General features: G+C 45.0%; 1 protein-coding gene across 2 annotated transcripts in view; it reads right to left on the bottom strand.

Annotated features, from left to right (window-relative positions):
• WDR3 (WD repeat domain 3) overlaps positions 1–16982 on the bottom strand; it is a 29835-nt gene that overhangs the window by 10250 nt on the left and 2603 nt on the right. For both annotated transcript variants that reach the window (XR_774328.1, XM_010567510.1), the window contains exons 3-22: positions 16803–16921; positions 14986–15064; positions 14544–14639; positions 13968–14078; positions 12825–12926; positions 12606–12703; positions 11596–11691; positions 11038–11268; positions 10137–10230; positions 9661–9762; positions 7201–7286; positions 6617–6752; positions 5847–5903; positions 5051–5151; positions 4790–4901; positions 4539–4673; positions 3554–3604; positions 2823–2888; positions 1889–1981; positions 1279–1326 (exon numbers count right to left, since the gene is read on the bottom strand). Coding sequence is in view for 1 of the 2 variants with exons in the window: in XM_010567510.1 (XP_010565812.1) it covers positions 1279–1326; positions 1889–1981; positions 2823–2888; positions 3554–3604; positions 4539–4673; positions 4790–4901; positions 5051–5151; positions 5847–5903; positions 6617–6752; positions 7201–7286; positions 9661–9762; positions 10137–10230; positions 11038–11268; positions 11596–11691; positions 12606–12703; positions 12825–12926; positions 13968–14078; positions 14544–14639; positions 14986–15064; positions 16803–16921 (2013 nt within the window). In the remaining variant the exon portion in view is untranslated. The remainder of the gene's footprint in view (positions 1–1278; positions 1327–1888; positions 1982–2822; positions 2889–3553; positions 3605–4538; positions 4674–4789; positions 4902–5050; positions 5152–5846; positions 5904–6616; positions 6753–7200; positions 7287–9660; positions 9763–10136; positions 10231–11037; positions 11269–11595; positions 11692–12605; positions 12704–12824; positions 12927–13967; positions 14079–14543; positions 14640–14985; positions 15065–16802; positions 16922–16982) is intronic.

The raw sequence follows: 16982 nt of genomic DNA, 5'->3' as shown, positions 1-16982 counted from the left end.
GGAAAACCAAAACTAATCTACTCAGAGTAGTAGATTTTTATTTATCAATGAAATCTATGCATCCCTGTGTGTATTTTGTATACTAAGAAATTCTCAGAGTTTAGTGAAAACTGTTGCGTACTAGTATGACATGAGCGGGTAAAGGCACCAGCTCTAGCCTGCGATACCTGGACATTTAACTACCATACAGAATTTTCTCAATGTAAATTCTTTAGCAATAGAAACAGAATCAGTAACTGCTGTACCAATGCCTTAGAAATAAACCTGGGCAGCTACACCACAGCTCTGCCTCGCTCAGGCTGCCCTGCTGTGGTTACAGCTGCAGAGACAGTGATTTAGGGTCAGGAAGCCTTCATGAGCTTCCAGCTCTTGCTTCTTGAGTCAAAGCAACACAGTAGGTACGTTGGGACAAGTGTTTCACAAGCAAGAGTCTCTCCCAAGAAAGCAGATAAGCAACTGACAGGGCATGAAGAATTTTTGTTCATGGTCAGTTCACCACATATTAGGACATGTCATAACTTGTGGCTATGTTTTTACCCAGTAGCCTTAGCACTTGGACTAGCACATTCTTCCAAGATTTTGGAAACGGGTTCAAATTCCCTTCTCTGTACAGTGGGATTCAATCAAACATCACTCGCCTCCAAAGAAATTGCGAGCTACTAAGCCATAAGATTTCATTCACCCCTGTTCAATCTATTCAACTTGCAATTAAACATGCCTATATTCACAGAGGAAGGGAGAGAATGGCTCTGGCTAAGTGCTTACCGATGTCACACGGTGGGGGACACGGTGACATGGATTCTCAATTACACATTCCAGTGGATGCTCGGGGATTTTGTGTAAGATGGCACAGCTCCTCTGGAATATGCTCTAGCACGGCAGCTGCACCCTCCAGGCAGCAGGAGGGTGTGCCCTTAGGCACAGGCAAGCTTTGAACTAGCTTTCCCATATCTTGGAGAACACTGTAAACCATTGGCTTATGATAAGGTACATGATAAGGTCATGGCTACTATCAGGGTTATGTTTAACCCTGTTGGGGTGAAACTTTTGTAACACACACGCAAGATATAAAAAAACAACAACAAAAAAAAAAACAAACACAAAAACCCCAAACCGTTCACTTTGCGCAAGCAAAAGTGCTTGAGTTTTCATTTCAAGTTGAACCAAGCAGTCCTCCCTTCCCCACAGCAACCCAGTGTTTTGGCTCAGCCAGCAAATCAACCAGCCCCACTCCAGTTGAGAACAGCCCACAGCCTGTGGCCTGGGCATTCCACTTACTGTAATATTTCCATAGGCACGGAGAATGGGATTGACAGGAAAGGGAATCTGGAGACAGAGAATGGGTTACAATGAGGCAGATGTTCTGTGTACAAATGTATATTCACAGAGAAAACTTCAGCCCACAGTAGAAGAGAGCTTTTATCAAGTGCCTTCCTGCAATTCCCACACATCTACGCTCCCCAGAATGTCGCTGAAGGCCTCATTTGCAGCCACTAGACAATCTCATTCTCAGATATATATGACTCACTCAAACATGTATTAATTTTCTTCCACTTCTTAATTGTCACTTTTCTCACTTGCATCACAGCCCCTTATTTAGCAGGGAGTGTTGACATGAAGGCAAAAAACAGGCTTTGGGATGAATTTGCAGCAGCATGCTCTCCCAGAGATAAAGTTACATGCTACTGTGACTTAAACATAAAGATCATTGGAAAGAACACACCACCAACCATGCCCAAGGGCACAGTGCCATTTTGTTCTCCCAAGATTTCAGCAAATCTCTGCTATTCCCAGCTGTCCGGATTTTATCTGCATCCTGAGCCTTTCCACCTGAGCTGGAAGAATACACCCAACACACCCTGGGACTGTACATTCCTCAGTCTTTTACCTCTTTTCCTGCAGCTTTGCATATGGCCTTGTGTTCCTTTAGTTTTGCCGTCTCTTCTCTATACAGCTCAATAGCTTCCATGATCCGCTCAGCCTGCGCGGCACAAGAATGGCACATCAGTGGCACCAGACAAGCCAAAGCAAAGCCCAAGTCCAACTGGACAAATGGAGGTAGAAGCAGAGAGGCTGCTTCCACAGAACATCACAGGACATTTCGCTCAGAAAGATAACCTCCACTCCAGACTGCACCACTACCCTGAGCACATCAGTCATGTCCTGAAGATGTCAAACACCTTCCACATTGCCCCCACTGCCCTGGGTGCTCTCTGCTGCAGCTTCAATTGTTGCCTTGACACTGAACTCTACCCCCCACAAGCAGTTCCCCTTTGAGGCACAAGCCAGTGTCGGGCCATTTTGACTATTTAGATTCAGGACCTCCTCTGTATTTACAGGAGCACCAGACTGTTCAAATCTGCAGCCATGAAATTACCCATCCCAACACCTTCTGGGTACACCTCCCACCACGGGCACTGCAATACATTTCCACCTCCCACAGATGCCCACTGGACCGGGCAGGCCTTCGAGGAGAGGCCTGATGCCTAGACAATGTCCCAGCTGCCTTGTGCTCCTTTGTGCTGCAAACCCCAAAAGGGCAAGAGCAGCCCCTTCTGTCCCATGCATGACTGGCAGAGAAAGCTGCAGCTACAGGAACCTCACACCTCGTTCCCTGGAGAGATCTCTGGAGAAGATAATTCCTGGCCCAGACTCTCCAGAGTCACACCCCTCCCTGTTGCCCATGGAGCAGGCAGAAGCAACCTGCCCTTATGCGACAGCACAGGTTACTCCTCTTCAAACTACTGCTCCCACCCTATGACAGCCTCCCTCGAGAGATTGATAAGGCACAAAGCAATGCTGGCAGACCTACACAATCTTACCGCTTTGATGGTTTCAATAGTCTTCTTTCCTGCCAGCCCTGTCTCTCCTTGCGTCTCTCCAGCCACCTACAAAATACAGAGTTTGCAGGTCCCTCCTCCCACAGCTGATAGACATAAGCACCGCCTGCATCATACCACAGTCCATACTAAGAAAAACATCAGCCCCATTCCCTAAACTGGTCATTTATCTGCAGAAATACAAGACTTCCCAAGTGCACAGCTCTTCCTCAGGAACAGAGGCACTGTGCTAACACTGAGCTCCTGGAGGCAGGTAAACTCAGCTCTTGTTCTGTCAACAGAGGCCGAGTGAGCCAATCAGTGTCAAAACAATCAGCAACACAACCCAAGCATCTGAGCAAGAGGGATCAGGCTTCCCCACCCAGCCTGCACTATGTGGACCTGGAAGCAGCTGTCAGAAGGCAGCTCAACCATGGTATAGAGCTGGAAACAGGGAGATAAGAAGGGCAAGAGCACAGCAAGGTTTCAATGTCCACAGCTACTGTGCAGCAGTTTGGCCAGCTCAACACACTCTCCTGAAGTTGTCTGTAGGAAGTACCAGAGTCAGCTGCATCACGGGGCAACCACAGCTTCAGCAGCACCTTCCCCTCTGCACCTCCTCAAAGCAAGAAAATTATCAGTCCTCCCTGACCCCTCTTCTATGCCTCTTACAGATATCATTATTCCAGACTTTGTACCATCAGACTGACACACACTCAGATGGTGCAACTCACCACAGGCTGCTCTTCCTTTGCCACACTCTCTTCATACTCAGCTTCTCTTTGCTACAGTGGATAAGAACACAACATATTAACACAGGTGAGCAAGCAGCAAGCAAGGGTGCAAGTCCCTTCCCGACTGTTTGAGCAAGGGAACCTGCAGCTTCATGCAGCCCATTGCAAAACCAGGACACATCAGCAGAGATCAACAATGCCAGTGCAAAATGCCCACTTGGCCCTGGTCCCAACCCCATAGAGAACTCTGCAGTCTCACAGATGAAAAGAAATCAAGGTCTCTGCTCTGGATGCAGCAACAGCCCTTAGACAGCCCACCAAGCTGAGACAGAGACAACAGCAATTCAGTACCAGACCTTCCACCTGGCACACAGCACAGAAGAAACAAGCCTAGAAAAGTCCCAGGATTGTCCTAGCATCAAAATGCTGCCTATGGGTCACCTCAGCTCTCTGCAAACACACTGGGACAAAAAAAAAAACCAAAACAAAACAAAAACCACCCCAAAACATTTATTGTGGGTTTCTCATCCACTTCTGCATATGTTTCTACATCCTTCCCTCACTGTGGTCTGAGAACTGCTTTAAGAAGGGGAGACAGAGCCAGACTCCTCTGAGGGATACAGTGAAAAGACAAGAGTTACAAATTGTTCCAAGCAAATTTCCAATTGGGTATGTGAAACAAATGCATCCGCCATTCCCAGCTGTGGTTCAGCACTGAACAGGTGCTTCCAGACAGCCTGGAAAAATCTCCTTCCTTGGAGATGTTCATGTATCAAGTCAAGTCTCTGAGCAGTTTGATACAGCTTTAAGGTTATCCTGCAGTGAGCAAGCGGTTGGACTAGAGACCCCCTGAGTTTCCTTCCTACTGAAGTCCTTCTATGAGTTTACGAATCCTCACAATACATGCTCAAATAGAGTAGAATCTGCCTGCTGGGGAGAAAACAGGTCTGGAAGTTGTCTTTGGCAGGAAGGATGCAACTCTTACCATCTCCCTCTCCTCTTCCAAAACAAGCGGCTCCCTCGTCCTTTCCCAGAGGCGCAGGGACTTGTCATGGGATGCCGACACCACGTAGTCTCCATTGGGACTGAGTGCCAAACACCACACCTCCTGGTGATGCCCCTGTGTGGTAGGCAGAAGAGGTAAGACACAAACACCACTCAGCTCCCAGCCCCTGAGGGAAGTGCTGCTCATGCAAGGGATAACGCTTCCTTTCAACAGTCTCCAAAACTTCCTACCTCCAGTGTCTGGATGTGTTCAAATTTATCTGCATCCCACTGCTTAATCTTGCTGTCCTTCCCAGCCGTGAAGAACAGGTGGGATTTCGCCACAAACTGCAGATACATCACGCTGGAAGGGAAAAAGGTTCAAATTCACCTACTTGAGGAATACTGCAGACCTCTCCCCACTCCATGCTGGACAAAAGGGTTATTGCTGGATCACAACCCCTTAGAGAGAAGATAGCCCACAGCCCAGAGATGCTGTAGGATTTGACTGACCTGTCATCATGGGCAAAGAGAGAGCGGTGACAGTCCCCAAAATCTAAGCCCCAAATCTTCACATTCCTGTCAGCAGAGCCGGTTGCAATTAGAGTCCCATCCTACAGAGCAACAAAGAGAGAAGAGGGTGTGGGTAGCTGGCTGGCAGCCCCATGAGGAATTGCTGCTGAACTAGTGACTAAGCAGTGCTGAGTAGGTGGACACCTGGCTCCCGAAACATGCCCTCCTGACCCCTCCACCTCCTCTCACCACGGTGGCCCATGCTCATGGTACTGGCACAGCCCACTGAGAGCACTCTGGCTCTTTTCTGAACCTTTGCAGGCATTTAAGACCTTAGCTATATCCTGACATTTTTGACTTCCAATGAGCCTTGTTCCAAGGACACCCCAGAGCAAGATGCAGCCCAAGAATGACCAGGCATGAAGAAACTGCTCCACCTCAGCACCTGCTCTCTGCTCCCAGTAACAAAGAATTCAGGCTCCTCTCACACAGTAACTTTAGCAGAGAGCAGGCTGTAGCTCTTCAGATGAAGGTAGGGAACCACCACAGCATTTTGAATTCCACTCACAAAATGCCCTGGTCAGTTCTGTCATGACCGCTACTCCATGACCCCTCACAGTGAGCACAGAACTGCGGGATAAGGAGGGGCTTGCTGTGTCCCATCAAGAAACTGCAAAGTTGGGAGCAAGGAGGTGACAAGAAAGCATTATCCTAGAGGCTTTGCTGCCAGCAGAGGTTCTCACAGTCATCCATATCACCACAGTCCTACCTAACACACAGCCCTAATGATACTTACGTAGGAGATGTCCATACACAGCACTGGCAGCTTGTGTCCATACAGAGAGAGAAAAAACTGAAGCAGAAGAAAGGTGTCTCAGTTAAATATGCTGGGTAGAGATGTGCAAAAATCTCGAGCTCCAGGCTAGTTCTGCTTTACCTCAGGAGCTCTGTCTTTCTAGCACTGCCCACTTTCATTCTTGCCCTGAACACTGTTAGCCGCAGGGCCATGATGGCAGAAGTGAGAGAAGAGTGGAAGTGCTCAAGCAAGCTGAGCTAAATCTGGTGCTAATCACCACTGCCTATGGAGTTCATCTCTGTTTCGCTTTGCCTGTCTGTCAGTGCTGGTCTGTCTTGTGTCATTCCCTAACAGTCACATGCTAATACACAACTGGTAAAACCACCACACGCTGGCTCACAAGGAAGATTCTCCTCCCCCAGGCTTTGCCTCTGCTATGCCCTATTTAATGTCATGTGTGACACGTCCATCCCCACTCTTACACTGCCTTGCAGCTCTGGAGTACCACCATGCCTGCAGGGTTTAGAGTGAACCTTGCCACCTGCAGGTTCACAACACTTTCCAGATTAAAAATGGATTTTCTCCCCAGTGTGGGCCAGCCACAGTTCTGTCAGTTTGCTAGCAAACAGGCATCTCAAGTGGGATGCATAGTCTCTCTGATTCTTACTAGTGTCCCGCAATAAATAGACACTTTTCCTACATATTCCTGATCTTTCAGGCTACAGTTACATCACTCCCTGCACAGCCTCACAGCCCATTTGGTTATGCACCTTGAGTGTGTCAACGTAGAAAATCTTCACAGTGCAATCCAGTAAGGAGACAGCCAGCAGTTTCTGGTTGGGGCTGTACCGCACACAGAGAACATCTTCATCCAGCTGCAAAATGCGCACATGTTTCATGGAAAGCCTGGCAACAAGAGGAGGAAAAAAACAATTGTTAACCTTAAACAAACAAGTTGGGAAGAGGTATGAATACAACTCCCACATTGCACACTGGGAAAGCAAGTTAATTCTAACACGCAGCATCTCATTCCTCATTATGACTTGAACAAGACAGGACTGGAAATAAGCACAGCACTGCAGGCTGATAAACTTCACTGCTAAATTTACCGTTTAATGATCTGGAGGTCCATCCTGTGATTAGAAGCTCAACCTCACACAGAAGCAAGGGATCAGAATGTGGCAAGTGCCCTTCCACAGCTAAGCTCAGACCTTCACAAAACAGCACTGAGCTCACACTCTTCTCCACATACCTGTCATGGGCACTTCTTACAGTGCATAGCAAAAGCCAAAGCATCCATCAATGACAATGGATACTGCAGCTGAATGTAGTCTAGAAAGATTTATTTTCTCACCTTTTCTGAACACTGCTCTCATCCTTCACAAACTCAAACTCCCAGAACTTGACACATTTATCAGCACCTCCTGTCACAAAGCCACGCTGCAAGGGAAAACAAAAAAATTATTGTGAAACCAGCTTTGCTACAACCCAGACAAATTCTACAGCAAGGAGCTGTCAACACACAAGAAGGTTTTTGAAACATCCCACATTCCTACAGTATTAATGATTAAGTGGACACCACCAGGAGCACTTGCTCTGGTTGGAGCACACATTACCCACTGGCTGAGCAACAACAACAATTTCAAAAGCTCTGGCAGGGAGTTGTAAGACAAAGACTCCAAATGTAAATCAAGACATGGAGTGAAACTGTGGGACTGAAAGCAGTTGTCTCAGCTGTATAATGACGTGCTTGGGTTTTGTGGGCAAGCTGACACTCACTGTTACTGGATCACACACACCTTACCACCAACCCACAAGCACAGCCTTCTAAAGGAAGAACAGTTCAACATTATCTTTTTTACTTTAAGAACAAGGGTAAAATCTGTCCCATATGTTTTAATCTGTAGGGTGAATGAATCTCAGGCAGGTTATTACTTGCTATGGTTTTGATTCCACTAAAAACCACTCTGGTTTCTAGCGCAACATGACGATGTAAGAAAAATAAGAAAGGCATACACAACAAACAGAAGAAAGTGGAAATTGATAGAAACCAGTACGAACCTGAACTGTGGTAATGGAGAAAAACTGATACAAGGAGTAAAAGACACAAACAGATTTCTACAGCCAGGGTGGTTAGGCTAAATAGAGTGAGTGTGTGCATGTAAAATGGGAACATTAAAAAGAAAACCATCTTTTCAGTAGTACTGACCCATTTCTAGAGGGAAGTATGAGAACTATCAAACAGCAATGCTCAGTAAACATGGGTTCAGTAAACATTTCTCACCTGCCGTGCTCAGGGAAAAGCTACGTACCATAATCACATCACAAGACAGTGATGAAAAACTGCTCCAAAAACTCACAAGGCTGTCAAAAAGCAGCTACCTATGTCAGACATTTATAAATCAATGGTTCAGATCCCTGGAATCCAAGACTTTTACAGAGCAGAACGAGGTACTCTCTAAACTGTTAATGTCCATTCTCAGCAACTTCAGAAATACTGAGGGAGATCCAGGAAGAAACTAATGTAACACGGTAATTCAGACAGAGTAAATAGGCAGGCCTGACAACTGTGAGCATGGTCAACAGAAGTAACAAGTAACTGCAGTTTCCATCAAAGAAAGTAAACTGAATATGGAGAAAAGACCTTATGGAACATTAATTTGATAGGGATTATCCTTTTCCAAGATTAAAGCTGTAGTTGATAATAGTAAGTGTTGCTCATACAAGGCATGCGTCTTGGTCTTGTGTTACATTTTCATTACAAAACTAGGATAATATACTTCAGTAGAGCACATACTCCATGGATTAAAGACCAGCTACTAAGAGGTTTCAAAGTTGAATTTTAAATGAGAAATACCTAATAACTTGACAGTGTACTGCTTACAGCTTTTATGGATTACTAGAAAAAATAACCAATTAACTACATCTATATAATGTCAGAGCTATTCAATCTATCTGAAAAAGAGCACCCAAACAGAACCAAAACATTAATTTATATGTTAGGAAGCAAGGATCTAAGCCCCACATATGTGCCTCCTCCAAAGCAGTGCCCCAAAATGAGCTTTGAGGGACACAGTGGATTATTATCTGAATACACATTCTCGCTGCAGAGCTATCATCAAAAGAGCTAATTAAGTCCTTGGATGGATTCAAAAGACATTGGTGCATTTGGCATTAGTACAATTCCTATCACACAGTACACCCAGATTCTGGGGCCACCAGCAAAAAAAGACTACAGTAACTTAAAAAGTATCAAAAGAACAATTAAGAGCCTAGAAAACGCATCCTGCAGGGACAGAAGTTCAGCCTCATGACAATCAGACAGATGGGGAGGGTGATTTGGTCAGTCGAGAAGAGTGCAACACAAAGAAAAAACATCACTATGTTAACAAGATCTTTAATCCAGCAGCCAAGCAGCAAATTTAACAAGGAGAATAATCAGCCACTGCATCAGGTTACAAGGGGCTGAAGGTCTCCACAGCTGGAACACACCCACAAGGTATGTACTGCTGCACACATGGACTCCACCAGGCAAGTCCGAGTGTTCCCAATCATGCAGAAGCCAGATGAGGTGATGAGGATGGGCTACTCAGCCCAAAGACTCATTGCCATGTGCCACACAACTAGAGAGATATTTCATCAAGATGCACATGTATCCACAGTTAAAGTTCTTAGACGCTACCAGCTGCATCCTCCACCTCCCAGCATGAGGGGTTCCCATGCTCCCATCAGTAGTGCAAGCACAGCACTACAGGAAGGAGCTACATGAAAAGACGTGCAACAGACGATACTTAGAAGAGCGGCTGTGAGTTACCTGGTCTGGTGAAAGAGCAATGGACCACACCGCCCCATCGTGAGCATTAAGTGTCTCCACCAGACTCCCAGAAGCCAGGTCATACAGCTGCAGCTTCCCTGTCTGGGGAGGAAGATACATCACAGAGGACAAATCAGCCCCTCCGCCTTCAAGACAGACAATAGCTCCTAGCAGGAGGGCACCCCTGCCTCCCATCTCCCAAACAGCCAGCTTCATTAGATGCACAGACAGCCAAACTCTTGATCTCCATCAGGGACTTCCCAAAGCTCTCCCCAGCTGTCCAGCTCAAGCCACAAGAGCTACATAATGAGTCTGGGAACAGAGCAGAACCTGACTGTCAGAGCGGTTTTTACACCTAAAACAAGAGTGCTCCAGATCAGGAGGTGCAATGCATTTTCTGTAAGGCTGCCTTAATGACATTTTCATAACATAATTCCAGACCTGGGCAGTCTGGAGTGCAGAAGGACAGTATTTACCTTGGTGCCAATGATGACCTGCCGGTCTCCTGGGACAAAGAGTGAGCAGAGTGCGTACTCACAGTCCATTGTCCGGATGCACTGCAAGGTCGATCTGTGGACAAAGGCAGAGCCCAAAACCTGTTACTGCACACAAAATCTGGCCCACTAAGTGAGACATGCTCCAGACTGGCCTCTGCCCACAGCTGTCTTTTCAGCTGGGCCCAGAAAATACACCACCACCATCCTATGACTCAAATGCTATCCAGCATTACTGCTAAGAACATTTTCCATAAAAACATGCCATTACATAGTCCACCATCATGACTTACTGCTGTTATGAGCAAGGACAGAGCTCCTGTTCTCAAACAGCAATTCCCGTCGTTCAGGAGAAGAGGGAGGAATGTAAGACAGCATGCTCAAAGGAAACAGAGCTTGAAATCACCCCTCAGAAAACACTGGGACAACACTCTAGATCAAAATGGCAGCCTACTCAGTCCAATACTAGATCCTTCAGATAAGCTGCCAAGAAACCCACATGTTCCCTAAAGAACAGGCAGTAGCTAGTTTAGGGTTAACAGTTAGTACCTCTTATTAAAAAGGAAAAAAAAAAAACAACAAAATAGCCTACACTGGACTGCTATGTATGACCTTTGTGTTTAGAGATTTGTCTTTCCATACCTGCCACTAAACTTAGCCTCAGTGCTGCTTTACAGCATCAAACTCAACGAGTTAATTATGCAGTTTTAGCACTATAGCTTCTCAGTTTCCCTAATAAGGAAGGAAGTCAAATAGTTTTCTACTTACTTCCTTTACTTCATTCACTATTTTATATTACTCCATCATCCCCTCTTCCTTATCACTGCCTCTCTGAACATAGCATCCCTGAGTTCTGGGAGGCTGACACAACTGGACTGAGTACCTGTTCCAAATCTTTACAGACTCTGCAGCTGCTGAGAGAATGGCAATGTTGTCAGAGCTAAAAGCCAATGTCCTGACATCACTGCGGTGGCCTCCAATGGTTATCTTGGACACACGGACAGCCTGCGGGACTTGTGCTGACAGGTTCAGGTTGTACAACTCAATGATGTTGTTCTGGAGCAGCAGTACGATCTTCAGCTCTCCTTTTGGAGAGAGAATCAAGTCAAATGACCTGTTTGATTAGACAAAAACAGAGCTGTACACAGGGGCAGTAAGACAAAATGTAGGAGGGATCAAACATCAAGAACAACTGGGAAAGAAGAATACAGACAGAGTGCATGCCACAAAAAAGTGCACCCTAAGCCACAGAAGTGTGCAAGAAAGGGCCCACTTGTGGAAGAGGTGTGAACGGACTCATGGTAGGAGATCATGGTAAGCCTCTCCGCAGCTCCAAGCTGAAAATATGTCGAGGGGGAAACTTCTTCCACCTCTCCCTATACTGAGCTCCCAGGTAGCTGCATAACCACAGCTCAGTCTCTACAACAGGCTTTCCACTCACTTGATTTTAGAAGAAGCTCTGATGTTAGTGACCCGCTGAATCTCCTCCTGCAGGCTCAGCTCCACACTCCTTTCAGGCTCCTCTTCAGAGTTCTGTCTAGAAATGTCAGATAATGGAGGAGAGTCAAATAACCTAGCACAGCCAACACAAACTAACACAGAGACAGAGAATAACATAAGGAAACCACTTAGCCTGCTGAAAACAACCACCCTCTTATCCAACAGCGCTAACTACATTTAAGAACAGGGTAAGACAGTGAAGTTCATGCTGGTATGCAGACTACTAAAGAGACAAATTGTCTTAAAAAAGGCAACCTCCTCTAGAGCCAAAGCACTTGAACAAGGCACATTAGAAAGATGGGATACAAAACAGACAACAGAAAGCTGTGTTTGAGAGGGAGATCACCTTCTGCTCATCTCCTACCACTCACAACAAGTCCTCCACCATTGCCAAAATGCATCTCCAGATTTACATGCCCTGTGCTTCAGTTTCTACCCTGGAGCCAGACCTCTCCCTCAGAGCTGTTACGAGGCACCTGTTAAGTGCCAGGATACCCAGAGAGACACTTCACACAAAGTAAACACTAAGATAGCTCTCACCTGCTGTAAAACAGGAGATGAGGTACCAGAGTCACTCTGACTTCTCAGATGAAACTCTCGTTCCTGTACATCCTATCAAGGACTTTATTTGATGCACCAAGCAGTGTAAATATGAATGTCAGGTGGAAATAAGCAGCTCTGAAAAACCCATTTTATGTCCATTCCTTCGCACACATTAGCTGTTTTTGCAGGGGGAAGACTCAGAAAGAAAGGCATTTCCCTAGTCACTGGGAGCGACGCTGCTCAGACAAGCACCAAGAATGCACAGGAACAGTGACCCCAATACAACAGCTAGCACAGACAGAATGACTAGTAGCTTGGAGTTCAACCACTGTGTCATGCTGCTGAAGGGCTTTTCTAACCGTTCTCTAGACACAGACAGCATCCAAATACATCCAAAAGACTGCTTACTTGGCTTTTTTCTTTGCTTTCTTCATTTTCTTTTCCACTTTTTTTTGGACTTCCTCTTCAGAAAGGACAGAAAACACTTCCAGAACAGCATCTGTTCCCTAGAGACAAAGCAAACAAAGTCAAAGGCATGCAAAGCCCTGGCTGGCCCTTACAGAAATTACCCAAGGTCTCTAACAGCCTCCTCTACAGCTCAGTAGCAGAGCCCCCCCCATTACTTACATGGCAGGCCAAAATCTTGCCCGTTTGGTCTGTGGCAAGAGTAACTATTCGGTCTCTCCCTTCCCGCATGATGGATCCAACTTTGCTGCACTTTACAAGGCGCTATAGGGAAAGAAGAACAACTTTGGTCTGAAAGGTCAAGTGATCTTCTCAGGCAAACTCAGAAACATACTGGCAAGGGAAGTCAAGAGGAGAAGAGGGGGAAATGAACCTACAGGGTGCTGGTAGAAGAGCTAGCAAGGATAACCTAGGGACAAAACAAGCATTTGTGTAAGCTACAGGCTTATCTCCTTATGTTTTGTTGTATGTTAGCTGAAAATAATCATTGACAGTCTTAGTGGAAGAATAACTTAACTCTTTTGGCAAGCCATAGGCATTTAAGAGACAGAGCTGAATTTTTATGCTACACAGGCAGCAGAGATCAGTTCCTCTGTCAGAAGAGGCAGAGAAGGTGAGAACAGAGACTCTTAAACAGGTGGTTGAAGGGAGATAAATCCTCTGGAGAGGAAGTTGGAAAAGTATTTAACAAGGTCAGGTATCTACCGTAAGTACAAGCAGTCTGAAATCTGAGCAGGAACCCAGAAAGTTCCACCAGAAAAACAGATTCAGTAAAGTCTCCACCAGCAGCACAAGTGGGAATAGCTTTCTGCAATCAAATCTCACACCGTATTTCGTTATGGTGCATCTCTGACCTCTCAGCTTCTGCTACTGACCTGCAAAGCTGAGCATCAGCACTGAACTCAGCAGCTGCCAACCAGCTAGTAACTATTTTATTCCCATGTTGTTTGATGAAAGAGCTCTGTTAGCATTGTCAAACTTTAAACATTTGCTAGTCCTCCCCAAACAGAAGGCAAAGAAAAAGCTTTCAGTGGAGGATAACATGTGTACGTGTTTTGGCGCACATACTTCTGCTGAAGTTTTGCAGGTAGATTAGGCAGCAACTGCTGATGAGGAAGATGTTACGAAGAAAGACAAGAATTACCCCACTTTCCCTAACAGGCTAAATATGACACTCAGGGTATAAACCCAATACAGAGAAGCAATGTGTGAGTGACTCTAAAACTCCTGCTGGCTCTGCAAGCAGCACCATGCAAATGGGGTTAGATACATGATCCCACAGACAGCACAGAAAACTGAGCTTACTTCCTCAGGATGCTCATCCAACTCTAGGGTCTCATCGTCCTCAGCGTCGTCTTCTGCTCGAGGTGAAGACCCTTTGCTTTTCTTGGAATCTGGTTCACCAGGGTCTTTTACCTGTTCACAGACCAAAAAAAACCATAAGGAATACCTTAAACCACAAGAGCTACGGTGTTCTGGTTTCTGTCTCACACTTCATTTCCCTGGAGGAACAAGCGGTTAGCATACACTGCAACAAAAGAGTGGCCTACAGCATGCCTGTAGGCACCAAACACTCCATGTCCTCCCCTGCTTATCATCCATCCACAAGACTGTCTTCTCTAGCCGTAGCCAGAAGGCAGAAATATCTGACACGCTCTGGAAATTTTGTTCTGGAAGTGCTCACAGCTTCACTTGAAAGCTCAAAACACAGAAAACAACAAAGTCTATCCCAAGAGCAGCTTCTGGACCCCTCAGACAGCAAAGACATTGTTTTGACTGTTTCCCAGAACATCAATCAGATTTAACATGTTCCAGTCCCACCTTAGTCTAAAGACAAGCAGCTGGGCAAGACTGTCGGGGGTTACAGAGGGAATATCTTACCTCCTGGATGTACGCAATATCCCACACCCTCAGCTCACTGTCAGCGCTCCCAGTGATCAGCCGCTTCTCTTCAGATATCAAAGCCATCCCCCAAACCTGTCCAGAGGCACAATGTGAGGAATTGGCTTATGGCTCCTTTAACTATCATAACAACAGCAGAGCATCTTTAATTGATTTATTTAAACGGCAACAAAGTAGAGACTGGATCTAGCTGGGACCTCCTCCAGGGACACCTGTATTGGAATTGTCATCCACTGCACATTGATGACAGCTCCTGGAAAGTTTGGAAGTTTCTCATTTGCTCATCCCTAAAGCCTAATGACAAGCAAAATGTATCACAGTGACAGTTTACAACTCCTGAAAGCAGGGAAAGCACAAAGTGAGCCATAGCATGTAATGCAAAGTCCCTCCACCCCAACAGCTCCCCACACATCCTCTTTACCTCAGTACGGTGTCCAACCAGAGTTTTGAAGCAGTGCTGGGTGTCCAGATCCCACCATTTCACCAATGTGTCTTTGCCACTGGAACAAAGAAAAACTCAAGACATGAGGAAAGATTGCCAGAACTCACATGCTTAGAAAAGTGGTAGAAATACAAAAAATCCAAAACGTGCAACAACACGTTGCAGAGCAGCTGCTCAGACACTGAATTTCGCAAGCTATGCAAGAATGAAGTATAGCAATACAAAGGCGCTGCAAAAAGGTATCTAGCAAGTCACTGAAAAATGCTTCCTCCTCTGGATTCAGCTGCAAGCCCCCGTGTCACACAGCTTCCTTTCTCACTTATTTAGGGTGAGAACACTACTCTTTACTTAGGGTGAGAACACTAAGAGCAAAGTACTGATCAATTCTGAAGCTGCCTCTAAAACCCTCCTCCCCATTTGCAATGTGTGCCATGCCTGTGCATTGACCAGGCTACAAGAAAAGCAGATTCCTTCGTTTTGAACAGTGATTTGGAGCTGCTCCTCCTAATGGAGAATTACAGCTGTTTCAGTCCTTCAAAGACCCCACAGGATTAGATCTCCTTGAAAACACATTTCTGGTTATGTTATGCTACCCCAATACTACAAGAGCACCCAAGAAAAGCAATTTCAACATTTATACAGATTCTGTCAGTACAACCTACAACAATTAATACTTACTTTATTTTTTGGTAACTTTGTTAGAGCCTATTTTCCTCAATAAGTTTCAACTAAATCAAAATATAAAACTCGTTGCACTACTAAGCTCCCTCAGGACCAAAAAAATCTGATTACAAGTGATATTTACTGTTAGGCTATCTCTTTCATTGCGTATGATTCAAAGGTACTTGTAAATTGGACATATGAAAATATCACAAGAAATTCTGTACACAAAAGACTGCAGTCAGCTGCTTGGGCAAAAAAAAAAACCAATTAAAGTAAGGAAGTAAAACTTTGCATCTCCAGAATAACAGGATAACATCTCTACTCTGATAATAAACTAAAAAAAAAAAGGAGAGGAATTCTTTATCTCAATTTAGCTACTGAGAGAATTAAGAAGTATTTCTAAAGTTGACCTGCAAAGACTTGAAATTGTATTAAGAAACAGGCATCATCTACCAAACAAACAAAATACTACTTTTTCCATTTGAAACAACAAAAAAAGCACAAGAAACTTGTTCTAATTTTACACTGAACTGGTTGCATGCACTTTTTTACTAAGCTATTGGATAGCGTATTAATAAATAAAAAATTATTGACTGATATTTGAGCAAGAGCATCTTCTGTCAACCGCTTATTATTAAAGTCAACTAGCAGCTCATGCTGCATAACTGAAAACCAACTCAAAAAACCATCTATCATCTTTTAATTAATTCCTATAATTACAGCTTACTAGGAAGCAATTTTTCTGTCACATTGCTGTGTGAATTACACAGACAGAAGGTAAGTCTGCTTAATTCTTCAAGATACACAGCAAAAATAGTTACATACATAATGAACACATACTCACTACCTCTTGTTACAAAAATTTTACCAGCAAGTTAAACCCTTTTCCAAACACTACTTTTCAGGATAGCCATTTCAGTTCCGCTTACCACATTTGGATTCAGGCACCAGACTTAAGAAATATGTGGATGTGAAAAAATCATATTCCAATATGATCATCTAAGATGCTGGTGGGTCTGAGATTTCATGAGTCAAGAAGGAAAATACAAACAGCTGTAGCACCTAGGATGTCTAAATTGCAAGTAAAACCATGGCTGCTCTCCTGATTGACCACTACGCTTCACCTGGCTCACCTGGTGACCAACAGGTTTTTCTCCTTCAAGAAAAGGACTTGAGTGACAGCATCCTTGTGTCCTTTCAGCCGGTACAGGCCACTCTCATTGATGACATCCCACACGATGACATCTGTATCCTGAAACAGACAGAGTGTCTCCGTGGGACTGGCATTTGTCTCTGCAAAACATCTACCTCTG

The sequence above is a fragment of the Haliaeetus leucocephalus genome, unplaced genomic scaffold (genome assembly GCF_000737465.1).
Source record: "Haliaeetus leucocephalus isolate CR32 unplaced genomic scaffold, Haliaeetus_leucocephalus-4.0 Scaffold228, whole genome shotgun sequence".
Classification (NCBI taxonomy): domain Eukaryota; kingdom Metazoa; phylum Chordata; class Aves; order Accipitriformes; family Accipitridae; genus Haliaeetus; species Haliaeetus leucocephalus.
Note: the sequence above shows the minus strand (reverse complement) of the source record. Positions and strands in the feature narration are given on the sequence as shown.